This window comes from Phaenicophaeus curvirostris, chromosome 27 (genome assembly GCF_032191515.1).
Source record: "Phaenicophaeus curvirostris isolate KB17595 chromosome 27, BPBGC_Pcur_1.0, whole genome shotgun sequence".
In the NCBI taxonomy this organism is placed as follows: domain Eukaryota; kingdom Metazoa; phylum Chordata; class Aves; order Cuculiformes; family Cuculidae; genus Phaenicophaeus; species Phaenicophaeus curvirostris.
Window position 1 is genome coordinate 4,780,159 of NC_091418.1, and position 25,577 is coordinate 4,805,735.

The 25,577-nt window shown below is 51.2% G+C and overlaps 1 protein-coding gene across 1 annotated transcript; it reads left to right on the top strand.

The window, feature by feature from the left end:
* CDS2 (CDP-diacylglycerol synthase 2) lies at positions 1–24,342 on the top strand. The gene is made up of 13 exons (XM_069877735.1): positions 1–75; positions 12,067–12,209; positions 13,099–13,195; positions 13,603–13,700; positions 14,271–14,410; positions 14,801–14,859; positions 15,603–15,685; positions 16,273–16,360; positions 16,673–16,741; positions 17,947–18,099; positions 19,074–19,193; positions 19,819–19,922; positions 20,588–24,342. Exons 1-13 carry the CDS (start codon positions 19–21, stop codon positions 20,715–20,717), a joined length of 1,341 nt encoding a protein of 446 aa, XP_069733836.1. The 5' UTR covers positions 1–18; the 3' UTR covers positions 20,718–24,342.
* The last annotated feature ends 1,235 nt before the right edge of the window (positions 24,343–25,577 follow it).

The following is a 25,577-nucleotide window of genomic DNA, read 5'->3' on the forward strand; positions in this document are numbered from 1 at the left end:
CGGCGGCGCGGGGCCGCGATGGGCGAGGTGCGGCAGCGGCTGGGCCGGGCGCCGGGCCCCGAGCCCGGGGAGAAGGTGCGTGTGGTGATGGGGGTGGGGGGCTTCCCCGTTTGCCTCTCCTGGCCGGGGCCGCCGCCTCTGCCGGGGCTCGCAGGGTGCGTTCGGCAGCCCCGACCCCGCGGAGGGGCCTGGCCGGGGGGTCCTGAGGGGCGAGGGGGGAAGGGGAGGGGACCCGCAGCTCGCAGGGAGGTTCCCGTGCCGGTAGCCCCGGTGCAGAAACACCGGCTCTTCCTGCACCGGCTCCTCTGCTCCAAGCCCGAGCCCCGCTAGGTTCCAATCCCCCCAGCTGGATTCCGAGCCCCCCCAGCTGGATTCCGAGCCCCCCCCCTCTACTGGGTTCCGAGCCCCCCCCTCTACTGGGTTCCGAGCCCCCCCCTCTACTGGTTTCCGAGCCCCCCCCTCTACTGGGTTCCGAGCTCCCCCCTCTACTGAGTTCCGAGCTCCCCCCTCTACTGGGTTCCGAGCCCCCCCCCTCTACTGGGTTCCGAGCCTCCCCTCTACTGGGCTCCAGACCCCCCCCCTACTGGGTTCCGAGACCCCCCGAGGTGGATTCCGAGCCCCCCTCTACAGGGTTCCAAGCCCCCGCCTCTACTGGGTTCCGAACCCCCCTCTACTGGGTTCCGAGCCCCCCCCTCTACTGGGTTCCGAGCCCCCGCCTCTACTGGGTTCCGAGCCTCTACTAGGTTCCGAGCTCCCGCCTCTACTGGGTTCCGAGCCCCCCACTCTACTGGGTTCCGAGCCCCCCACTCTACTGGGTTCCGAGCCTCTACTGGGTTCCGAGCCCCCCCTGAGCTGGGTTCCAAGCCCCCCCCCCGAGCTGGGTTCCGAGCCCCCCCCTCTACTGGGTTCCGAGCCCTTCTGCTGGGTTCCGAGCCCGCCCCGAGCTGGGTTCTGAGCCCCCCCCACTGGGTTCCAAGCTTGAGACCCCTGCTGGATTTTGATGCCTCACTGGATTTTGATGCCTCACTGGATTCCGAGCCTGAGTCCCCTACTGGATTTTGATGTCCCGCTGGATTCCAAACCTGAGTCCCTACTGGATTGCAAACCCAAGCCCTACTGGATTCCAAGCCCAGGCTCTGCTGGATTCCAAGCCCTTACTGGATCCTGAGCCCTGCTGGATTGCAAACCCAAGCCCTGCTGGATCCAAACCCCAACCCTGCTGTATTGCAAACCTCGCTGGATGCTCCGAGCCTGGCCGTCGCTCCACGAGTCATGTCGTCACCCCTGTCATCTGTACTCCTCCCCAAAGAGGAACAAGAGGACTAAACAGCCAAGAAAAACAATGTAAATGATATTTGTAGGGTCACAGGGAGCCAAAGCTGGAGAGGAAAGTTGGTTCCTCGCATCGTTGGTGCTCAGTGTGGACACTTTGGGGCCACTCGCTACTTGTCTGTTTGCCTTTAGCAGCATCACATGGATGTTTTCTCTGCTAACGGATGATGCGCACAGTTCAGAGAGGTGTGGGATCATCAGGCAAAATGCCATTTGCAATTTAAATATTGCCTTTAATGCTGGTGTGAACGTCCGTTCAGCACCTGCCGGGAGCTGTGCCGTTGGCTTTGAGGGAGCTTTATTGTCCTGATGGGATTAGCGACTGGGACAGAAATCGCAGGCAGTGTTGGGGTGGGTTGCTGTGACGTAGATGTGAAGTTTCTGCTGGTTTTGTAGATAACACGAAGCCGTCAGACATCGGATTTGGCGGCCTCTGTCAGAGAACAGTAAGATGGCTGCTATTCTGTTGTCGCTGTGCCTAGGGCTGAGCCGTTAACCTCCACATCAGTGCGTTTGTCTCAGTTGGAATTTACTTTGCAGCAGAACATCTTCAGGGGCGTTTATATCCCAGAACTTTTGTGGGAGTTGGAAGACGTCCCTCAGCAGCTGGGAAGGACTGGGACTGCCTGACCCCTGTGCAGACACTCCCTGGGCCAAGCCGCGATCTCGCTTTAGCTGCTTGTGTTCCTAAAGAAGGTCAGAGGGCCGCTATTTTGAGTGCAATCTTGTTATCTCCAGGCAAGTGTGCTTTTTACACACAGCGAGCCTTCTGCAGGGCTCCTCTAATGTTTCCTTTGAGTCAAGGACTTGAAGTGTCCTTACCAGAGAGAAGGAAGGCTTTTGTCGTGCTGCTCGTCCTGTAGCAGCTCCGATGAATTGTCAGGGGGAAAAAAAAGGAACAGAAAAGGTGTTTTCTAAACAGCTTCTCTGAGGTCCTGAATGTGATGTCTCCTGACAATAGGGAGCAGTTACGGGAGGCCGAGGATTTCCCCAGCCTGTTCAAACCAAGCCTGGCAGGAGGATCCCTGGTAACAGCGACCCTGCTGCTGGTGAAACCCTGTGGTGTCGCGCTTTCCATGGCTGTAGACCTCATAAGCAGATTCTTTTTTCCTCCCCTGAGATCGAGCCTTTGTGTTTTCATGCTCGGGAAATGCCTGGCGGAGCTTGGGAATAACATCAGTATAAAGCTAATGCAGCAAAATTGCTCGTGCACATCCTGTTTATCGGAGATACGAGCCTGCCCTGCGCGTTGCCTGCACATATCGCTCTCCAGAGGGGATATTCCTGGTTCTGCTTTGTCATTCAGTTAGCCTGGCCGAGAAAAATCATTGAATCATAGACTCATGGAATGGTTTGGGTTGTTAGGGACCTTAAAGATCATCCAGCTCCACCCCCCTGCCATGGGCAGGGACACCTCCCACTGGATCAGGGGCTCCAAGCCCCATCCAACCTGGCCTTGAACCCCTCCAGGGATGGGGCAGCCACCCCTGCTCTGGGCAACCTGGGCCAGGGCCTCCCTGCCCTCATAGTGTAGAATTCTTCCACTATCTCATGTAAATCAGCTCACTTTCAGCTTAAAACCATTCCTTCTCATCCTATCCCTGCACTCCGTGCTCAAGAGCCCCTCCCCAACTTTCCTGTCGCCTCTTTCCGTACAGGAAGGCTGCTCTAAGGTCTCTCTGGAGCCTTTTCCAGGCTGAACAACCCCAACTCTCTCAGCCTGTCCTCGTCTGGGCAGTTCTCCAGCCCTGGGATCATCTTTGTGGCCTTCTCTGGACCTGTTCCAACAGATCCATGCCCACAAGGGCTCCAAAACCGAACGCAGTGCATTTTGAATTCAGCAGAAACCATTTGGAAAGAGCTCTCGGAGTATTCAAAGGTGCAAGTTAAAGCGAGATGTCAACATCCGGACCGGTTTTAAGTGTAGACCCAGTAAATTGTGTTTTGCGCTTGCGGTTCCCATAGTGGGAGGAGAGGCTGGTTTCACTTTCTGGTCCCTCAGCCCTTGCACAGCATCACAGCTCTGGTGGCCCAGGGCAGCGCTCACGCCTGGAGATGCGATGTCTTCATTGAGGCTGTCGTGCCAGCACATTTTGAAATCAATTTCTGTTAAAGCCATTGTGCAACACCCGATCTTGGTCGCACAGGGACCGGGGCAGCAGCTGGTTGCCCTGGTCAGTGCGCTCCCTGTGATTTCTGCAAACCCGAGGGAACTGTGCTGATGCTCTTGGGGCTTGGTACCCGTTTCCTCAGCCAGAGGCGCAAATACTCTTAACTGTTGGTGTTGGTGCATGGAGGCCTGAGATGAGGTGATTGTAATGAGTTCGGGTTTCCTGTTGCCTCACAGCTCCTCTTCTCCCTTGGTCTCTGTAGTCTTGTTCCTTTGCTTTGTAGATTCATTTGTTATCTAAAACGAGAGGGTGATGCCTTCTCTCCTGTATTGTGTGTGTCCCACTAAGTCACGTTTTCTCTCAGCTTCCAAAGAGAACAGGAAACCGTTCCAGGATGCTGCAATGCTCCTGAGGGCTTCGGCTGGTTTAATGGCTTAAAGCTTGGTTCTCAGTAGTGGTTTGTACTTCACATGGTTTGTTTTTTCCTTTTCCACCCTCCAGCTCAGCCGTAGCGCTGGTTGTCTGAAATCCCTGGGGGAGCCTCGGACATCCCATGGCCCACGGAAGGAGAGGAGAGCAGTCTATTTTGAGGCAGGCTTATCTGGGCTGCAGATCACACCACGTCACTGGAGGCTTTGTTCCCCCTGCTGTGTCGCTGGCAGTCAGTGTCCTGCTGGAGAACGCTGGCCCTTTTCGGGGAGGTGCAGCTGCAGGAGCCCACGCAGGTGAATTCTCCCACCGTGCAGTGCTGGGCACCTCGTGGCACCCTGGGCTGCTGGGCGTGCTCTGTTCTTGTGGGAGAAGGGGCGATGGTGATCGCAAGAAGTGTTGCTTTGCCCATACGAGGCTGTGAGCAGGCGTGGGGGGGTGCAAGGGGCGAATGTTTCCATGCTCAAAGAGAATTCAGGGATGGGAACTCGTGGTTTGCCCGGCCCAGCTCTGCACTGGACTGGCGATGTGGCTTTTCGATGTGACAACATGTGTATCGTGTGATACAAAAAGTGAAGGACTGGCTTCCAAGCTTCATGAGTTCTTGTGCTTCCAGATATTTTGCAAGGCTTCCCTAGGGATCTAAAATGTTTTGAAGATGCTGAGCTATGTAAGTGCTGGATATTTGAATGCCAGTGCTGCCAAGTAACTGTCCCTTAGGCTGCTCGGGAGGGCAAAGGGCAGAGGTATGCGGCTGCCTGCTGCGCGCTGCAAGGGCTGCGGCAGCTCTGATTTTGGTGTTTGGCTCGGGAGAAGGCTCAGGGCATAAACTGCTCATAAAGCAGTGACAGCGCAGGCTCTCTGGAGCCTTAGGCAATTTCAAGTCCTGTTGCGGCCCAGGTCACAGGAGAGCTCCAGTGGCTGGGAGTTTGTGATAACAGGATGAGGTTCTCGTAGGACCAAAACCTACCACAGTGATGCCTCTTTTCATCTTCTATGACTAAGAGAGGCAGGAGTACAAGTCTGCTTCCAGACACACCCCTCCAGGCTTGTTTTTTCAGTAGCTCCGAACATGATTTTAGGCTCAATACCATCGGTTTGCTTGGCGTCTGCTGGAGCGCGAGTCTGATTTACTTTTGATACATGCCAGCAGTCTTGGGGCTCATGTGAGGATACGTCCCAGCCTTTCTTGCTGTCTGGCGCTCAGACCTATCCGTGCCTGCCCCCAGGAGTGCGTTGTTATCAGTTACTGCTAATGGTGGCAACAAGAATGGGACCGATTGCTTTTCTGATGGAGCTGACTGTAACTGGCTGTTGAACTTAATACCTTTGCCAGCTTCTGGCTTGCCCTGGTGCTGATGACAGAGCTGCAGGCTGCTCCTCCTTCCCTTTGGATAGTGTTTGACTCAAGTGCTACTCGGTGTTGCAGGATGCGTGGGCTCTCCTTTGAGTGTCTGTTTTCTTGCTCATTGGTGGTGATGCCAGAGAAATTTGATCCCTGAAAGATTTGGAAACTCTCAAAGCAGGATGATTCCACCTCGGGCTGTGAGGAGGTCCTTTGGCATGATACAAAAGTCTCTGCTTAGGTGAAATCCCACCGAGTGCACATTGTTCTCCTGTTACTCAGCCCTCTGGACAGGTCAGAGCTGGCTGCTGTTTCCCATCCTTCTTTAATGACTGGTTGATTTATTTCTGTCTGGTCTGGAGGGCTGCATTCCCTAAGCTTGTGTCGCTTGGCAGTACTGGAAAAGTGGCTGTTGCCTCCAGGGCTGACTGGTTTCCTACCGTATTCTCGCTGGGTTGTGGTGGGTCTGGGAAGCTTGGAGTCAAGGAGTTATAAAATGGTTTGGTTGGAAGGGACCTCAAAGCTCATCCAGTTCCACCCTCTGCCTTAGGCAGGGACACCTCCCACTGGAACAGGTTGCACAAAGCCCTGTCCAACCTGGCCTTGAATGTCTCCAGGGATGGGGCAGCCACCACTGCTCTGGGCAACCTGGGCCAGGTCCTCCCCGCCCTCATAGTGTAGAATTCTTCCTAATATTTCATGTAAATCTGCTCACTTTCAGCTTTAAACCATTCCTCCTTATCCTATCCCTGCACTCTGTGCTCAAGAGCACTTCCCCAGCTTTCTTGTAGCCTCTTTCTATACGGGAAGGCTGCTCTAAAGGTCTCTCTGGAGCCTTCTCCAGGTTGAACAACCCCAACACTCTCATCCTGTCCTCATATGGGAGGTGCTGTAGCCCTGAGATCATCATGGAGATGATCCGAGGGCTGGAGCACCTCCCATACGAGAACAAGCTCCTCTAGACTTGCTCCTGCAACTCCGTGTCCTTCCTGTGCTGAGGGCTCCAGAACTGAACGCAGGACTCCAGGTGGGGTCCCACCAGAGAGGAGCAGAGGGGCAGAATCCCCTCCCTTGCCCTGCTGGTCCCACTGCCTTGGATGCAGCCCAGGATATGGTTGGCTTTCCTGGGCTTCCTGCTGAGTTTCCTCTTGCTGTTCCAATCCTCGCACCTACCTGTGTCTCGTTACTTTGTACTGCAAGGTCAGTGTTGTCTCTGCTCGCACTTCCAAACCTGCAACGATCTACAGGGCCTCGTTCTTGTAGATGGAGGGATGTTTGGTGCTAGGAAGAGGGCGGTTGTGATGAGATTTCTTCCCAGCAGGGAGAAAAGCTGAGGAGCACTTTCCCTGCCCATTAACCACACTAAGTGGCAAGAAAACCTTTTTATGCTCCTGCCTGCTTTTAAGGAGAAGGGATGTGCCCCAGTGGCTGGCTACCCTTGGAGAGAACAGCCTTAGGACTTGTGTGATGATGCAGTGCTTCCAAGCAAATCCATATTTCCTTCCTGAAAGGAAGGAATGCTGCCACTTTTCTTTATATTGGCCAGGACACATCTGCAGGGCTTTGGGACAGAAAATATCACTGTCCGTAGCTCTTGGCCCCTCACCACAAGAAGGATGTCGAGGCTCTGGAGCGAGTCCAGAGAAGAGCAACGAAGCTGGTGAGGGGGCTGGAGAACAAGGATTGCGAGGAGCGTCTGAGAGAGCTGGGGGTGTTTAGGCTGGAGAAGAGGAGGCTGAGGGGAGACCTCATTGCTCTCTCCAAGTCCCTGAGAGGAGGTTGTGGAGAGGAGGGAGCTGGGCTCTTCTCCCAAGGGACAGGGGACAGGACGAGAGGGAATGACCTCAAGCTCCACCAGGAGAGGTTCTGGCTGGACATTAGGAAAAAATGTTTCGTGGAAACGGTCATTGGTCCCTGTCAGAGGCTGCCCAGGGAGGGGGTTGAGTCCCCTTCCCTGGAGGGGTTTAAGGGACGGGTGGATGAGGTGCTGAGGGACATGAGTTAGTGATTGATGGGAATGGTTGGACTCGATGATCCGATGGGTCTCTTCCAACCTGGTGATTCTATGATTCTATTATTTCTCCCCAAACGTGATCTGTGTTAGCACGTGTCCCTCCTGGTGATTGACTTCACTGGAGTTTTCTCTGATTTCTGTTTTCCAGGATTGTAATGGACCACGGAGGTTGGTAGGATTCTCCCTAGAACAAGCTGTGAGACAGGTGGTAGGGTTAGGATGGTAGATTTGACTTCAGAAAATGACCAATGTGTGTTTGCCAGGACAACATTGAAACATCCTGGGCCAATCCTGCCTGGCTCCTTTCCCTGAGTAGTTCAGATGAACCCAGCGGGATTGACTGTTAAAGAAATGGAAACACGATTGTGGTACCACTCTATAGTCAGCAAATTACACAGACTGGTAGGATTGTTTTATGATCAAGTTTTAGAAGAATAATGGATAACTCCAGGGGTGCGCAGGGTCAGAAACCATCGGCCTTGGCGTGATGCAAGCTCTTATTTTGGAGGACAAACCCAGCGTTTTTATGCACTGACCTCCTGATGTGAACAGTGCGCCTATTGCTGCAGAACTGTGCGTTCTCTCTTGTTTTTCACAGGTCTTTCCAATAGAATCACAGAGTGGTTTGGGTTGGAAGGGACCTTAAAACTCATCCAGTTCCACCCCCTCGGCATTGGCAGGGACACCTCCCACTGGATCAGGCTGCTCAAGCCCCATCCAACCTGGCCTTGAACACCTCCTGGGAGGGAGCATCCGCAGCTTTCCTGGGCAACCTGGGCCAGGGCCTCCCCACCCTCACAGGAAAGCATTTCTTCCCAAGATCTCATCTCAATCTCCCCTCTTGCAGCTTCAAACAGTTCACCTTGTCCTGTCCCTGCACTCCCTGATCAAGAGCAGGAGATTGAAATGTCTATATGGGGGATTGTGCAGATCAGGCAGTGATTCCAAGAAGCACTTTGGAGCTTTGCTTTCTCCTTTCTGTACGTGTTTTTCTGTCTCTGCAGGGACAACGAAATCCCTGCAGAGGGATGCCAGTTAGATCCAGGAGAATCCTGAACTGAAGCCTGTCTTCAAAACATCCCCATCACGTGTTTTTCAGTGGGGGAGGCAGGTTCCTTTCTTAGCAGTGGGAAATTCTGGGGGAATGCCAGAGCCTGCAGCCTATTTTTGTGCTCTTTTGTATACATTAGCTTCTCAAAAGGACTTGGAGCCTGCTGCATGTACCTTCTTGGTTTCCTGGAATAAACAGCAGTGGGTGCTGCGCTGGGGGGCCAGGCAGAGGATTAGCTCCTGCTGAGTGAGTCACAGGGATACTGGACCACGTGAGTCATTTGCTGATGCTGAGACCAGTTTCTTGTTGTCCTGTGCAGTGCAAACTGGAGCCACCTCCGGTCACATCCCGCAGGCGAGCAGAGCTTGCTTGTGTTCAAAACAAAGCGGTGGCTTCAGGAACATGAGATAATAATGGGAGTTTTCTTTTTTATCACAGCCACGCAAACATTTATGCTTTTTGTGGTGGTATCTGCTTACGGTCTCCATTTTTAGCCATGCCCTCACTTCTGTGCGTGCTTTCAACTGGAATGTGGTTTTTTTGGGGTGGGAAAGAGAGTCCCATATAAACATAAATGCAAACTTTGTTTTTTGTTAGACAACAAAATGGAGCAGGCACCACTCGGTACCACATGGATGGGATATCTTGATGGAGGGACATGAGAAACTCGAATTGCCCTGCAGATGACTTCACAGCCCAAGAAGTCCAAGCACTTTCCCCAGCCCAGCAGCAGGATGTGAGCCGCTTTGTGCAAGAGCCAGTGCTTTCTTGGGGCCTTAGCACAAATCCAGCCTGGGTTCTTGTTTGCTTCTTCCTTCTTGTGTTTGTGGTCCCCAGATATCTCCCTCATTCCGCCTTCTGAGCTGGCAAACCTCTCCAAGAGAATTCCCGGTAACCAGGGAATAACAGGACGTGCTTTTGCCTCGTGGTCTGTCTGAGGTGGGCAGGTGCCGTGCAGGTTGAGCAGTGAAGAAGGAGAGAGGGGGCCAGAGCAGGCAGTTTTCTAGATATAGGAAGTAAACCCACTTATGAAAACCATTGGGACTTTCATACCTGAGGCGGTACGGCCTCGATCCCACAGATGTTCTCAGGGGGAGAAGGCAGAGGCTCCAGCACAGCCGGTCCCTGTTGTTCTGGCTGTCAGCTTTATTGCCTGAAAAAGCAATGATGGTGTTCTCTGTAGCTGCTCTGTATCAGCGTTTACGTCACTGCTTTTTGTTAAAATCTGGCAGGAGCTCTAAATAAACCAGTGCCTTGCTCCAAGAAAGGTGCACAAACAATGGGATTTCTTGGACTAATTTAATCTCCCAGCGCTGAGGAGCTGTCGGTGCATTCTTGGATCTCCGCATTGGGCAGAAGATTTTTGGTGGGGAGATAACTGACTTGTTTCTATGACAACTGGGATCATGTCATGGATCCTTAGGCAAAATTCCAAGTGCTTCTAGCTTCCGCTGCCACAAAGCTGTTTCCCACAGGAGCACCAATGTCTCACCACAGGCTCGCAGGTGTTAAGGTGTTTAAGGAAAGCTAAGACAGCTTATTTGAATCTTATCTATATGAATCTTTCTTAGGATGATAAAATATTTGTGCACAAATGTTGCTTAGATTGCTGATTTTACAAATAATAACAAGCAAGGAGCTGTCTGGCTTTTTCATTCCCAGGACAAACGGCCCTCACAGAGGTCGCTGGGTTTTACTGTTTCTGCTCATCGGGATTTGTGTCGAAGTGAATGAGAGAGGATAAAATGGATGTTGCCATCTTGGTTTTACGCCAGCATTACTTATTCTCTCAATTCTTTAAGAAGCCTTCGATATTGAGATGATAAATGGAAGAATCATAGAATCACTTGGTTGGAAAAGACCTTTGAGTTCATCCAACCAGCCATACCTGTTCGCTACTAAACCAGATCCCTGAGCACCTCGTCTGCCTGTCTTTTAAATCAATCCAAGGATAGTGATTCAACCTTCCCTGGGCAGCCGTTCCAGTGCCTGAGAGCCCGTTTGGTGAAGAAATTTTCCTTAATATCCAATCTAAACCTTTCCTGGTGTAACTTGAGGTCATTCCCTCTCATCCTATTGCCTGTCACTTGGGAGAAGAGACCAACACCCACCTCGCTACAACCTCCTTCCAGGCAGTTGTAGACAGCGATAAGGTCTCCTCTCAGCCTTCTCTTCTCCAGTCTAAACAACCCCAGGTCTCTCAGCCGCTCCTTATAGGACTTGTTCTCCTAAGGGGCTTAGACAGGCAGACTTGCACAAAAAAGAGCCTTTCAGGTCCATGTTGGTACCAACAACCGGGAAAAGCTGCTGCATCTGGCTGTGTTTTAAGAGACTTCATGCTTGCACTGTAAAAGAAATGGGAAAATAAAGCCAAATTCCAGGGAAAATGGAGGGGAAGATGGCTCTACTCTTATCGTGGGGTTTTAATTGTTTCCTGGCTCTGTGCCATGCAGATTTCCAGCATCACAGCTTATGTTTGCGCTAAGCACTCTGCCTTCCTGCCTGGGAGGAGAGAGGCAGAGATGAAGTAACTGGAAAAATCGGTGAGGGAAAGGTGTGGTAAGAGAATATGGAATAAATACCGCTGGAAAAAAGTGATGTCGCAGGGCAGGAGCACCAGTGGGAAGTATTGGGATCACCAAAAGGGGACAGGGCTGCGTTTCCATTTGCCTGGGCAGCATCTGGTTCAACGAGCTGCGGTGCGAGAATGGAGCTTTCAGGCCCCGGGGTCAGGCTGTGTTAGCTCCTGCCTCAAAGTCATTGATGGTGCAGGTGTGATCGGATACATGTGAGCGTCAGCCCGTGATAAAATAGCTTCGATTTCAGGAAGAATCTCAAAACCAAAAAAAGGCAGAAGAAGGATCCCTGGAAAGGTAAAGGAGAGAGAATGGCCTGGTGGCTGGGCAAGGAGACATGTCACGGTTCCTGGAGTCACTAGCTGCAAGTATCCTCTGGCTTGAGTTTCAGGGGCTGAAGTAGGAGGAAGCAGTTTGGATTTCTCATCTGATCAGGAGCTGGACTGGAGGAAAAATTGTGTCTAGGGAAAGAGCATGGCACTGCCTCGGAGCCAGGAGGTCATCTGCAATCCTTTTTCCAGTGCTGGCTGTGGCAGAGCCTTCAGTAACCTCCCACCTTGCCTGTATTTATTCACCCCCTTTGCTCTGAACGTGGGGCTGGAGCAGCACAAGGAGTGGGGAAGGCACATGTGTTTCAATACCTCAGGCTTCTGCTGTGGTCAGAGGGGATGGCTGGGCTTGAGCGATAAGCCACGCTCTTCCTCTTCAGTGAGTTGAGTAAGGGCTCAGTGTTATTTTAGCTGCCCACATGTGCTTGAAAAGTTGTTCTGGAAGCCTTGAGCCTGTCTACTTGGAGGCCTTTCTGTCTAATTTGGGCAGCGTTGTGTCCATGGAGATCTGCCCGAGGCTTGGGAGACCTCCTAAACATTCCTGCTAACAAGCCTGTGTCCCTTCAGCACTTGCTGCACTAGGAGGTCCTTATTAATCTCTTGCGAGGTGTTGTTAAGTGCTCAGAGGGAACAGATCCTTTTCTGTGGATGCTGCTGAGACTGATGGAGAGTAAACCCCATCCTGTGTGTCACTCAAACCCCTTGCTGTTGTTTTTCATGGGTGTAACCCCACGGAACGCTCAGATGTTTTCTCCTTTTTCTGTCATGGCTGCAACAGCAGAGTGGTGATTGGTGTGACATCCAGCAGCTGCTCTGAGCTTCTTCTGAGAGTGTCAGCGCTATGTCTAGCAAAGCTCCTTGTTTCTCTTTAACTTGCAGGAGCTGGAGTCTGAGAACAAGCTAGATGGAGAGACAGCATCAGACAGCGAAAGCAAATCGGAATTTGGAGGGTCTCCCCCCGTGGCAACATCGGATGACACTCCAGAGGTCCTGAACAGAGCTCTCTCCAACCTGTCCTCAAGGTAGCACTCACTGAGCATCTCCCCCTTCCCCTGCATCTTCACTGGGGCCTTCCTGGCTCCAGCAGTGTGGCCGTGGCTGCTGGAAGCTCAATCAGCTGCTCTCGGAAGTGCTGCTGCCTGGCCCTGGGGTGCAAGCGGGAAGGTGCCTGAGGCACAAAAACTGCTGGTGATGCTGGCAGGATGAACAGAGCGCAGGGATCAGAGCTGCGCTGGGCAGAGCAGCGATGTGGGAGCAGGGCAACAGAGGCCTGGCTTAGGCAGAAGACTGTTGCATTTAGCTTTGACAGCGTTCTCCGCAAAGACCTTCATGGCAGCGGTTTTTGACCAGCAGGGTGACTGACTTCTGCAGGAATGCATGAGAAAAGCAGGCTGATAAGGGTGAGATTTAAGAACAGAGTGTTCCCCGCAGACCGCTTTGGGGAAAAGCATCTTATTTCCATCACGGGTGAGAGGGTTTCTCCTGGGTGAGGATGGGAGAGGCTCAAGGCAGGGTACCACACGCCAGGGCCTTGCAAGTCTCCTCAGGAAAAGGCGTGTAGAGAGGTGTAGTGATCCCCATTTTATTTGACCTTATCATGCAGCGTGTCCAAGGTGTGGGAAACCTATAGCGCAACAGGACCAGACGCTCTCCTGGCCCACATCAGTGCCCTTGGAGATGCTCTGCACTGGGCTTTTGCTTTCTGCACTGAGCAAGGTTCAAAGCAGGGAAGGCTGACCTCAATGAGCCTTGGAGCTGCTGCAGCCAGGCCTTCCTCAGTGGCTCAAGGTCCCTCTGCAGTGCTAGAAGGAGACTTGGGGTTTCCAGGCCTCAGTTTCCTTCCTGAAGTGCTGTGCTGCTTCTTTGCTTTGTTTTGTCTTTTTCTAAAGTCTTCCCTTCTCTGTGGCCTAGATGGAAGAACTGGTGGGTAAGAGGCATCCTCACGCTGGCGATGATCACCTTCTTCTTCATCATCATCTACTTGGGACCCATGGTCTTAATGACAATTGTAAGTGCTCCAGAGAGACGCCCTGATGTTCATGGTGGTAGTGGGGAAGGTTTGCTGGGACCATTGCTGGGGTGGGAAGCTCAGAGCCTTCTATTTTGGAGGTCCTTATGCAGCTTGCCATGTGTTTCCATGGAGGAGACCTGGAAGGCGTCTGTGTGGTCCTGCCCTGGTGTTCAGCATTTGGCTGCAACCGAAACCAGTCCAAGGGGTTGTTAAAAACCTCCTGTGGAGGAAAGAGGAGCGGAAAACCACACAGTGAGCTTCACCTGTTGGATCAGGAGACCCCTGCCACACTGATAGCGACTGCTGAAGTGTCTGTTGCTCTGCACATGCATGTTTTTTATTTCCGTGAGGAAAGGGATGTTTAACCGACACATGCCACCACTTCTGGATGTGTTTTTGTGCAGGTGATGTGTGTCCAAATCAAATGTTTCCACGAGATCATCACCATAGGCTATAACGTGTACCACTCGTACGACCTGCCCTGGTTCCGGACGCTCAGCTGGTGAGTGCGGAGGCTGCTCCCCTCCCCAGGCTGCGTGAAACAGGAATGAGGGGATCAGCGGGCGACCTCCAGACCAGAGCCCCAGACCTGCTCTGTGCTGACCCATGTCCTGTGTGAGCAGCTCATGGGAAGGCAGAGCCCCCACAGATCCTGACAGAGCAATGTCACGAAAAAGCCCGTACTGAGAAACTTTGTCCAGTTATTAAGGGCGCGCAGGAATTTGAATCCCGAGATGTGTGAGAGGGTAGCATTGGTGGGTGTCACAACTGAGAGACAGATGGGGCTGGGTGGGTGGGAGGAGCGAGTGCCACCTCAAGGAGAAAGTCCTTGTGCGTTACAAGGCCAAACCTGACCTGGGATGGTGTGATCCATCTCACAGTGGAGCTGAGTGATGCAGCCACTGGCTTAAATGACAGGGACATTTCTAAACTGAGGGGAATAAATCTCTATCAGCTGCAGAGCTGTTTGCAGCGACCACAACAATATAATGACCTCAGGGGTTTTGTCCCTGTCTGTCTTTCTCCAGAACCTTTTAGGGTTCCTGTTAACGAGGATCTGTATCCTTGACAGGTACTTTCTGCTCTGTGTAAACTACTTTTTCTATGGCGAGACGGTGACGGATTATTTCTTCACCCTGGTTCAGAGAGAGGAGCCCCTGAGAATTCTCAGCAAATATCACCGCTTCATCTCTTTCGCCCTGTACTTAACAGGTAGAGGCTACATGTTCTGTTGGTTAATCTTGTCTGTGCTGGAGGGAAGAAATTTTGAGCTGCTCTGATGCAGTATCTGTAGCGCATTGTCTCTGCTCTTCAGTGATGTTGGAATTGGCTGCACGGTTAGGGCAGTGTTGGCAAATCTCTTACGTGAGGCTCTGCAGAAGAAAACTCCCTGATCTGTGTGGGACAGCTGGGCTGGATAATTCCCCTGTCCAAATGCTACTGGAAGGCAAAGCTGTTCTGTGACTTTCAAAGTGGTGCGTTTTCCCACTCCACATGGCTGCTTTCCTCAAATAAAGAACCTAGGGAGGTTCACAGGGAAAAAGTATTTCATCCTGTTGAAGATCTGTTCTCACCCCTTCCTTTCCTTCTGTCCTTCATCAGGTTTCTGCATGTTTGTCCTGAGCCTGGTGAAGAAACACTATCGCCTCCAGTTCTACATGGTAAGGTCAAACGCAGGGCCCGGCTGCCCCCAGCTGGAGGCAGAAGAATGAACAGCGTAGGCTGCTTGAGAATGTTGTGTGGAGGAATATGTGTCAGTAGATTCTTCAGTGCTGGCTGTGCACTGCAGTGCTGCCTGGGACAAAAGTTACCGTGAGCAGGCCTGTTTTTAGCGGGGTGGCTCTGACCGTATTTCCCAGCAAACCCGTGTTCCCTTCTCTCAGCACTTCTGGGTGCTGTTAAGAACCTTCCTGCAAGCTGAGAGGGCGCCACAAGGCTGTTTGACTCTTGTCCTGCGGGTTGATGGCCACCAGGGTTACGTGTCTGTGTCCCTCCTGTCCCAAACATCAGCGAGGCAGCGCTTGTGACCGTCACCGCAGCCACTTTGGTTTTCCAATATTTTCAGCACGCAGGGAAATGTCTTGGATACCCATCAGTCTTCTGCTCTTCTTCTGCAGTCCGAAGGCTGAGTGGGATGTGTGGGGCAGGGCTGGGTTGAGCAGAGGGTCCCCAGTGAAGGCCACTGTGGGGCTTGAGCTGAAGAATGCTCACACATTTCTGTTGATGACTTTCCCTGCTCTTTATAACTCTTGGTGTTTGTTTTGGGGAAGGTGCATGCTAGAAATGCACGTGTGCATGAGCCGTTCTCTGTCCAAGAGGTAGCTAACAGCGTCTGATCTCCACCAGTGATGCGTGTGGGCAGTGTCTCTAGGCAGGCTGGACTGCACGCTGTCTTCTCTTCCAGTTTGGATGGACCCACGTGACGTTGCTAATTATTGTTACCCAGTCGCACCTCATCATTCACAACCTGTTTGAAGGAATGATCTGGTGAGTTGCCCTCTGTTCTGAGTTGCTTTGCTTTCTGCAGCCGGAGATGAGTGACTTTGGAGTTAAAACTTCTTTTCAAAACACAAATGGCCAAGGAGAAGGGGCTTTCTGTGAGGAGCCAGACTGTTGGGAGCGGAAAAGCTAAAGACTGAGCGAGGCCTCAGTGGCTTAGGACTTGCTTTATGCTACTTGAGCAGTGTAGTAGCAGTGCCAGGAACCCATTTTGGCTGCTCTAAGGTTGCAGCTTCTGCCACCACAACCAGCCCCGAGTACTCTGGGAGCCACCCAGAGCTCACACGCAGCCCCTTTTGGGGGCAAGGGGGCAGCTGTCTGACTGCATGTCCGTGTGGCTGAAAAAAATGGGCTTGGAACAGGCCTTTCTGGGCACAGGCCCTGCTGCTGAGTGCAGAGCACCAGAGGGACCACAGATTTCCATGGGAGCTTCCAGAGGTTGCTCCTTGCATTGCACTGGAGGGGTGGATGTGATGACACTGCTGAACACCTTGTGAAGCAGCTGCTCTTTTATTTAAGTCATGGATTTATCTGCTCTTGGCACTTTCCAATGGTTGGATGCTTCTCCTATCCAGGTTCATTGTCCCGATTTCCTGTGTGATCTGCAATGACATCATGGCGTACATGTTCGGGTTCTTCTTCGGCCGCACTCCACTCATCAAGGTTTGTAACATTTTGGTGGACAAAATGGGCATTTTGGCTTCTTTGGCTCTTAGTTCTTGTGTTCCCTCAGCTTTCTGTGGGTCTGAAGCAAGGCTCCAGATGAAACGTGGTGCACGTCTCAGTCATTGAGGCTGTTAAGTGAAATCAATTGTTTCAGCCCGAGGTGTTAATGTCAGGTTCTGAGCAAACCCTCACTTTGTTGGCACCAATTTGTACTTGCCTCAACAACTGATGAGTGAAGAAAGGCTGCGTAGGTGTGTGTGGCGTGGCATGGAGAGGTACAGGTTGTAATTCTGTCTCTCTCTCTGGCAGCTCTCCCCAAAGAAGACCTGGGAGGGGTTTATTGGAGGATTCTTTGCTACTGTTTTGTTTGGATTGCTGGTAAGTGGCAGTCGTGGTGCTAACTGCATTGCTCTTTTCCCTTCATAGAGTGACGGGGCTTTGTCTAAAGAAATGCCTGCAAGTTTGAAGCTCTTCCAGCTCTAGTCAGAGCCTTCCCATTCTCCTTCCTGACCAGGATATGAACTGTTCCAGGGCTGTGCTTTGTGCTGGGTGCAGATCCTGCAGGTGCAGCAGGGGGCTGGAGGAAGGTTTTAATCCATTAGACCATATGGCACATTAATTCCAATGATGAGCCTTGCCATTTTCTCTCTGCTGCTGGCTGCATGCTGTGTGTTGTTTGAAGGGCTGTGTGGGAAATCCAGCACTCTCAGGATGTTCATATTTGCTTTGATGACGATCTCTGTGACTGCGTGTTTCCATCTGCTCAGCCTGTTGGCATGGGGCTCTGATCACCGCTTGCTGAACAGATGTGATACAAGAAATAACAGCAAATAAAACTCTCTAAGACTCATTTTGGAGTTCTAGAAAGCGAGCACCCTTTATCAGGCCTGGGCAACATGCAGGAGTGATCTCCATCAATCACATGCAAAGAGACAAAAGCTGGTTACAGAATATATTTCCCACTCACATGCACGTGTATAGATTTTCCTGGAAATCTTATGCATATTCTATTACTTTCCAAGGTCTAATTTTAATGTTGTTATGAAACTTTGCAACAATCAAAACTCTGGGTCATTTGGAGCTGTCTCCAGCTCTCTGCCTGACCTTGGATTTGAAATAGGAAGAAAACTCCAAACAAAGGTGATTGCAGAAGAAGACACATCTTTTCAGCACAGGTCATGCTTCATCCAAGGTGTTATAATCTCCAAAGAATGAACAGTGTGTGGAAAAACACCACTTTAAAAGACAACGTGCTATCAGAGAGACATTCCATCTAACTTTCAAAGAACACAATTACTTAGATGAAACTGAACTCTGCTTTAGCTTAAATAAAAAATATTCCACTTTTTGTAATAGTAAATACTTCTTGTATCAGATGCACTTACTAAATGAAAACATGCCCTCTGCCTTCAGCCAATTCCTGCTTCTCTGGAGAGTCTCTTCTGAATGAAGCTGGGAATGGGGCTGCCTCCTTGCCTGTCTCCCCGAGTGCCCTTTTCCCTTGAGGTCAGCTCTGCCCCATTGCTCAGGGAAATATTAACCCTGTTGTCTCCTGCTGAATCTCTTTTTCTGTGTCCTCCAAGCTGTCCTACGTGATGTCTGGGTACCGGTGCTTCACCTGCCCAGTGGAGTTCAACAATGACACCAACAGCTTCACCGTGGACTGTGAGCCGTCTGAGCTGTTCCAGCTGCAGGAGTACAACATCCCCTTGGTGCTGCAGTCTGTGGTGGGCTGGGTAGGGCTCTCGCTGTTTCCTGGATCTTATTCCTTGGGGCAGGAATGCCAAGAAATGAGATCGGGGCTTGATTTTTGTGGTCTTTGAAGGGACATGACAAGGGATGGTGGTACCTCTGTCAAAAGGGGGAATTTCATAGAATCATAGAATCACCAGGTTGGAAGAGACCCTTTGGATCATTGAGTCCAACCATTCCTATCAAACACTAAACCATGTCCCTCAGCGCCTTGTCCACCCATCCCTTAAACCCCTCCAGGGAAGGTGACTCAACTACCTCCCCGAGCAGCCTGTTCCAGTGCCCAATGACCCTTTCTGTGAAAAATTTTTTCCTAATGTTCAGCCTAAATCTCCCCTGGTGGAGCTTGAGGCCATTCCCCCTCGTCCTGTCCCCTGTCCCTTGGGAGAAGAGCCCAGCTCCCTCCTCTCCACAACCTCCTTTCAGGGAGTTGCAGAGAGCAATGAGGTCTCCCCTCAGCCTCCTCTTCTCCAGGCTAAACACCCCCAGCTCTCTCAGACGCTCCTCGCAATCCTTGTTCTCCAGCCCCCTCATCAGCTTCGTTGCTCTTCTCTGGACTCGCTCCAGAGCCTCAACATCCTTCTTGTGGTGAGGGGCCAGAATTGACCCCAGGATTCGAGGAGCGGTCTCCCCAGGGCCGAGTCCAGAGGGAGAAGAACCTCCCTGGCCCTGCTGGCCACGCCGTGTCTGATCCAAGCCAAGATGCCATTGGCCTTCTTGGCCACCTGGGCCCCTGCTGGCTCGTGTTCAGTCGGCTGTCAGCCAACACCCCCAGGTCTTTCTCGTATTTAGCATGTGTTGGCTGAAGACTCAGAAGAACTGTCCCAAGTCTGGTGAGACAGGAGCCCGCTAGAAAACCAACTGCTGTAAAGCCTGGAGAGCACAAGAATGAGGGGCAAGTGGTTGGCAGGGCTATTGTCGTGGACAATCCTTCTCTGACATGTTTTTCTTTCTGCAGAAGACAGTCCGGATGTACCCCTTCCAAATCCACAGCATCGCGCTCTCTACTTTTGCCTCCCTCATTGGGCCGTTTGGAGGCTTCTTTGCTAGTGGATTTAAGAGAGCCTTCAAAATCAAGGTGAGGATGGTCAAAGCAATCGACACCTTAGAGAGGAAAGACTAAATAGCTGCTACCCCTCTGAACAGTCGCTGTGCCCCAGGGAGTGGCAGGCTGTGAGCATTGGGAAGGGAGAGGAGGTTTGTTCAATCCCAGATAAAAAGCTGGATCAGGGTTGGGTTTTTTTTCACGGAATGGGGAGTGCCCTTCCCACCTCACCTGTGATATTTGAAACCTTGCTTTGCTGCGGACCCTGACGTAGAGGAGGAAAGATTCAGCTGGGCAGTTTTGCAGCCTGAGGCTTTCCTTGATGTCCTGCAGGCTGGTTTTATGTACAAAGAGTCTGTGTTGGGTTATGAGGCCGTGAAAGGCAAGACAGGGTTGCATGAGAGAAACATTCACCTTCCTCGGCCTTTGAGTAACAGATCTGAGTGCAGCCTGGATGTCCCTCAGGCACCAGTAGCCTTCATGAAGGAGAAACTTTTAAAACCAGGGAGAGATGAAGCAGAATGTCTTCTTAGTCTGCCTTTTGCCTTCTGGGGAGACTTAGAGCAAGGGTGTGAGCGTCCTGCATGAGGTGCATAAGCAAGTAGAGGTAATGGGCTTTAATTGAGATGCTACATCCAATTCCTTCTGCCTCGCACAGGACTTTGCCAACACGATCCCAGGGCATGGAGGCATCATGGACCGCTTTGACTGTCAGTACCTGATGGCTACCTTTGTTAATGTGTACATCGCAAGCTTTATCAGGTATCTGTTGCTTTGCACTGGAGGGTGGGGGCCCTGTCAAAGTCGGGTGATAGACAGGCTCATGCCAAGAGACAGTTTGTGTCCCCGTGAGATTAATGTCTGAAAATACCAGATAAAGTAGGGGAGGAAATGGAGGCTGGAAGAAGACAAGTATCTTTCAGCAGGGTAGTGCAGAGCTGGAAACAACCCTTAGTCTGGTATTTCAGTCCCTCTGAAACTCCTCTGTGGCTCTTTTGCATCCCCGTGACTCTTGGGCAGGGTTTCCAGAGCTGATTGAACAGAAAAATCTGATTTTGAAGCATTAATGAGTGTTCTGTAGCCAAGCCTGCAGGTGCACAGAAGATGGTCTGAAGGAGCTGATACTGTCTGTATGTGGCTGTTTTCATTTGTGAGGGGGAGAATCGGCTGCCAAGGGAAGATGCACGACCCTCTTGAACCAGATTGGGTGTGGGGTGGGTTTTTTTGGCTTGTTTACAGTTCAGCATTGGTGCCTTTTGAATCCGTTTTCACATCTCTGGAGTGGAGCTGCCTGGGTAGAACCAGCAAAGGAAGGGGCAGCGTGGCCATTCCTTTAAACCTGTTATTTTGATGAAATTGCAGTTGGGTTCTCAGACCCTTGAAGGCTCAGCGATGTGATTCGCTGATGATCTCATTTTCTGTTTCAGAGGCCCCAACCCAAGCAAACTGATCCAGCAGTTCTTAACCCTGCGGCCAGACCAGCAGCTCCACATCTTCAACACACTCAAAGCACACCTGGTTGACAAAGGTTTGTTAGGGAGTCTGGAGGATGCATAGACAGCTGGGCAATCAGAAAGGGACTGGAAACGGAGAAGCCTCTTTGAGGAAATTCCTGGTCTGCCTGAGTGAAGACAATAATTTCACTGTATCTGCCTCGTTTCACTGTAACTTTTCCTCCTTTCTTGTTAAATGTTTGCATTTGTGTTTTTTTTAAAATAATATATTTATCTAGTTTTGGTTCAAATGTGCAAATCTTGGGTTTGTAGCTGAAAAGGAGTTCAGGCTTGGAAGGGCTGGTGGGTGAAGCAGGAGTGTACGACTGTCCGCGTGGTCTGTTCTTGAACTTCAGTGCCCATGGGCAGAGCTGCACTGTTCCTGTGTGGGTATTTCCGCAGGGAACACACAGAGCGCTGCCCGTACGGCCCGAGGGAGCCAGTAGGGAAGGTGAAGCTGTGCAGCTGCCCTGGCTGGTTGTGTCAGGCTGCATTCCTGATAGCAGCTCTGGGGACCATCCTTTTCTCCGGTGGTGACTGTGAATGCAATGTTAGTTTTCCCAAAGCTATGCTGATGCCTGCATGGTCTCCTCGCAGCCTGCACGGCAAGCACGAGGCTCCATTAATTGGGAGAGGATCTTTTCCCAGTCCAGCCACATTTCCTCTGCCCAGAAGGCATGGGCATCTCTTTCCACATGCTGATTTTTGCAGTGCCTCTCGCATTGCCCCCTTATGGCTGATATTTTGGCAAATACAATTTTTAGAACCAGTTAAACCAGAAACAGACTGGGGACAAGGAGTCAAGAAACTGGCAATTGCTGTCGGAGCTGTGGGAGGTTTAGGTGGCTTCAAAACTGAGCCAAGTCAATAGGTTTTAAAGAACATGGAAGTTTCATTGAATAATTCCTGCCAAGTAAGAACAACCCCTTAATTAATTTAGTTCTTCCTCCCCTCAAATAACCTTACAGAGACTCTGAACCACACTGCTTCATTTCTCAGTGGCTGTAAGCGCTGCGCTGGGATATTGTCACTCATTTGGAGAGCAGTTTCTACCGTGTTTGTTTTCTGATGTTTGCTGGCTGAGACTCCCGCCCTCGGCAGGTGCTGTCAGCTGGGGGGTTTGGGTTTCTTTCAGGGATCATGTCTATCACCGCTGTGTTACTTGAGTTCCAGATGTCGTGCTGCTGAGTTGATCACGGTCTGTGTCGCATTTCACTCTGGCTTCATTTTATTTGCTTGCTGGTTTCTGTCCTGTTTTGCTTCCTAAATCTTATCCTAAATAGTTTGCACTGAACAGCTGCCTGCTTGATCTCAGCCCTTTCCCTTCTTCTGTTGTGCTTTCTTATTATTGAAAAAGGAGAAGCCTCAAGATTGTAAATCTTTTATCCTTGTTTTGTTATCAGACAGTGACCATAGCCCTGGTTTATCCCGTGTGCACTGCTCCCCGGTACAAGGTGACTCTGGTTTTGCTTCATTCTATAGTTGGTGCATGGGAGAGAGAAGCCTGACCTTCTTTTAGACTGGGGAAGGAGGCACAGGGTGAGAGAATACTGAACTGCTCTGCTGTTCTCTGCTGACACAGAGCCCGTACACAGACCCCCCTCTACGGAGACGCATACGTGCTGCGAGCTGGCTCAGCATTGATGGAAAATACCCCCTGAAATGCTTCCCAGCTCTTGCACCAGTGCAGATTCTGTTGTTGCTTTCATTTACCCTGCATGAGCAGGAAAGCGCACGTGCGTTTGTAGATGTGTTATCAGATCCCAGCCCCTCTCCCCCACCGCTGTTGGGCTCTTCTGTGCGTAAACTCTGCCTCAGCTCCCTAAGGAGGAAGGCAGGGCAGAAGTTTGTGCTCACTGTGCTGCACATACAGGGATTTGCTTGAAAGCACAGCCTGTGGAGAAGAAGAGTCCGTTTCCACAAAGCATTTTCAGCATGATGCTGGCAAAGCTGCTGGCTTGTGGCAGGAGTCAGGACTGCCAGATGGACCAGTTCAGGATTGCCTGTGCTCAGTGTCAGCGCAGTACGTGGTGGTTTTCCTGGACTGGCTGTGGAAACTGTCCCCTTCCAGCTTGAATTGGGCATGGATGTCTTTTCTGTTGACTTTGAGGATATCGGCCCAAGCCCCTAAATGGAAAAATTGGGGGACAGAATGAAGGTGCTTCCATCTTGCTTTGCCCAGGGAGAATATTTTTTCTGAGTTCCATAACAATTTGTTGGAGTTGCGTTAGGCAGAGTGAGGGCCCCTGTGCAGAGCACCCGGGCCGGGAATAGGTGTAGGAGTGATGGGGTGTCTGTAGTCTTGAAGAGCAGTTTGTGGGGTTGGACAAGCTGGTGCTTTTCTGGATTTGGTGCCAACACAGGCCAAAGTCCCTGGCAGCGCACTGCTGGGGCACAAGTCCGTTATCAGAAGAAGCGACAGTGTTGATAAATCTAACAGAAGTGAATGCTCTTTATATTAAGAAACATTTCATATGGGTCTTTAGTCTCCTGCTCGTCTGGCTTTAAACCTTTTGTATGTCATTAGCTCTAATTAGTGGGGCAAAAATCCAGTGCAAAGCTTTTCCGCCTGCTTTGGATTGGAAGCAGCACCTGGGCCTTTCTGCAGGGTGTAGAGCTGGCTGTGGGCGCTGGAGGGAATCGCAGCTGTGCTGAGGGGCTCCCTGGGGCCAGCAGAGAAGCAGCAGCATTAATGCCCATGGGTGGCTTTCCTAGTGAGCTTGCAGCTTTATTCTTGCTTCTTTCCCAGCAGTGCAGGAAAAGGCTGGGCTTCCAAGCCTGTTTTGATCCTGCAGAGTAAAGCTTTGAGGAAAGGGTTTAGCATCCAGCACTGAGTTTAGTAAACTGTGGGAAAGCGCATCTGTTTGAGAACTGGAAGAGGAAGGGAGGGAGATGGGGGCATTATGATGAGTTGTAGGCTGTAGAGCTGAGCTGGCAGAGAAATACTTGTGAGCAGCTCAGCGTGTCCTCCATCAGGCTGGGAGCTGCGGCTGGCAAACCCACTGCTACCCTGCTACTGTGAATCCATGGGACAGTGCTCCTCAGCTGTTAACAGCACGTCCTGGGGGGAAAACCAGTTGGGGGTATTTCACCTGAGACTTGGAGAGTTAGAGGAAATGAAAAGCTGATGCTGCTGGCTTTGGCTGTCCCTAAAGGCATTAACTGCGCTGCCAAGGGACCTGTAGCAGGACACATTGTGATGCTTTTCATCGCATTAAGCCTTGCACAACCTTGGTGATGCTGCAGCTCTCTGCCATTCCGGGTTTCGAGGGAGGCTGAGGTAGCCAGAGCTGCTGGAGAGGCCAAACCAACACCAGGGACGTGGAGGTAAGGTGATGTGGGGAAGCCCATGTGAAGTTTCTCCAGCTGCAGGGCTTGAACTTGGTATTACACAGCAGTGTTTTTTCATAGTGGGCTTCGTGGCTGGAGAAGTTCCTCCTGGTTGTGCCCTCTGTAACCGGCCTCAGAGCTGCATTCTCTACTGCTGCCATCTGTGCGCGCTCCGGTTCTCCAGACTTGATGGGTTTCTACCATCTGCTTTGTCCTCTGTGCATTGCTCTTTTGATTAATGTTTTAGCTGCACATGTAGAGTTGCCTTTCTTTGACCGAATGTGATATATTGTACATTTTAAAGTATTTACCCTATTTATATACTCTATGTTACTGTTAAATAAATATAAGTTCCATTATCTGTAGTGGAGTTTTATCCGGGCCCTGCCAGCAGGTGGGGGGATGCTGCAGATCTCCTTTCCAAGCTCTGTAAGGCAAATCCATCTGTTTTCAGTTCAGATTCCTCCGCTCCTTTCCCCATAGCTCTTCTTCCTCAGGGATCTTCCCAAGAGCAGACACGGTTGCAGCAAGGCTGCCCATGGAAGCTGTGGATGTGCTCAGGACACAGGCAGGATTGGACTCTGCATCCAGACAAGGTGACTATGACCCTGGTTTTGCTTCTTTCCACAGTTGGTGCATGGGAGACAAAACCCCGAACAGCTGCCTGCTTGATCTCAGCCCTTTCCCTTCTTCTGTTGTGCTTTCTTATTATTGAAAAAGGAGAACCCTCAAGATTGTAAATCTTTTATTTTTGTTTTGTGGTCAGACAGTGACCATAGCCCTGGTTTATCCTGTGTGCACTGCTCCCCGGTACAAGGTGACTCTGGTTTTGCTTCATTCCATAGTTTGTGCATGGGAGAGAGAAGCCTGACCTTCTTTTAGACTGGGGAAGGAGGCACAGGGTGAGAGAATACTGAACTGCTCTGCTGTTCTCTGCTGACACAGAGCCCATACACAGACCCCCCTCTATGGAGACGCATACGTGCTGCGAGCTGGCTCAGCATTGATGGAAAATACCCCCTGAAATGCTTCCCAGCTCTTGCACCAGTGCAGATTCTGTTGTTGCTTTCATTTACCCTGCATGAGCAGGAAAGCGCACGTGCGTTTGTAGATGTGTTATCAGATCCCAGCCCCTCTCCCCCACCGCTCTTGGGCTCTTCTGTGCGTAAACTCTGCCTCAGCTCCCTAAGGAGGAAGGCAGGGCAGAAGTTTGTGCTCACTGTGCTGCACATACAGGGATTTGCTTGAAAGCACAGCCTGTGGAGAAGAAGGGTCTGTTTCCACAAAGCATTTTCAGCATGATGCTGGCAAAGCTGCTGGCTTGTGGCAGGAGTCAGGACTGCCAGATGGACCAGTTCAGGATTGCCTGTGCTCAATGTCAGCGCAGTACGTGGTGGTTTTTCTGGACTGGCTGTGGAAACTGTCCTCTTCCAGCTTGAATCTGAAACAAAGAAACTTACATTTTATACTTTAAGGCAGGTACACTTTACAGCGCTGGTGAAGACCTGGGATTTGTCCTCTGAGTGCTTCTACCCAACAGTGATTTCAGAGAACTTTATGTCCACAGGAAGTGTTTTCATCTTTTTCTACGAAG

Excerpts from the sequence above, each read along its gene's own strand:
- CDS2 (XM_069877735.1), top strand. The coding sequence starts at position 19 with ATGGGCGAGGTGCGGCAGCGGCTGGGCCGGGCGCCGGGCCCCGAGCCC. Across the intron at positions 13,196-13,602 it reads CCATGGTCTTAATGACAATT|GTGATGTGTGTCCAAATCAA; the intron begins GTAAGTGCTCCA and ends GTTTTTGTGCAG. Across the intron at positions 15,686-16,272 it reads CTGTTTGAAGGAATGATCTG|GTTCATTGTCCCGATTTCCT; the intron begins GTGAGTTGCCCT and ends TCTCCTATCCAG.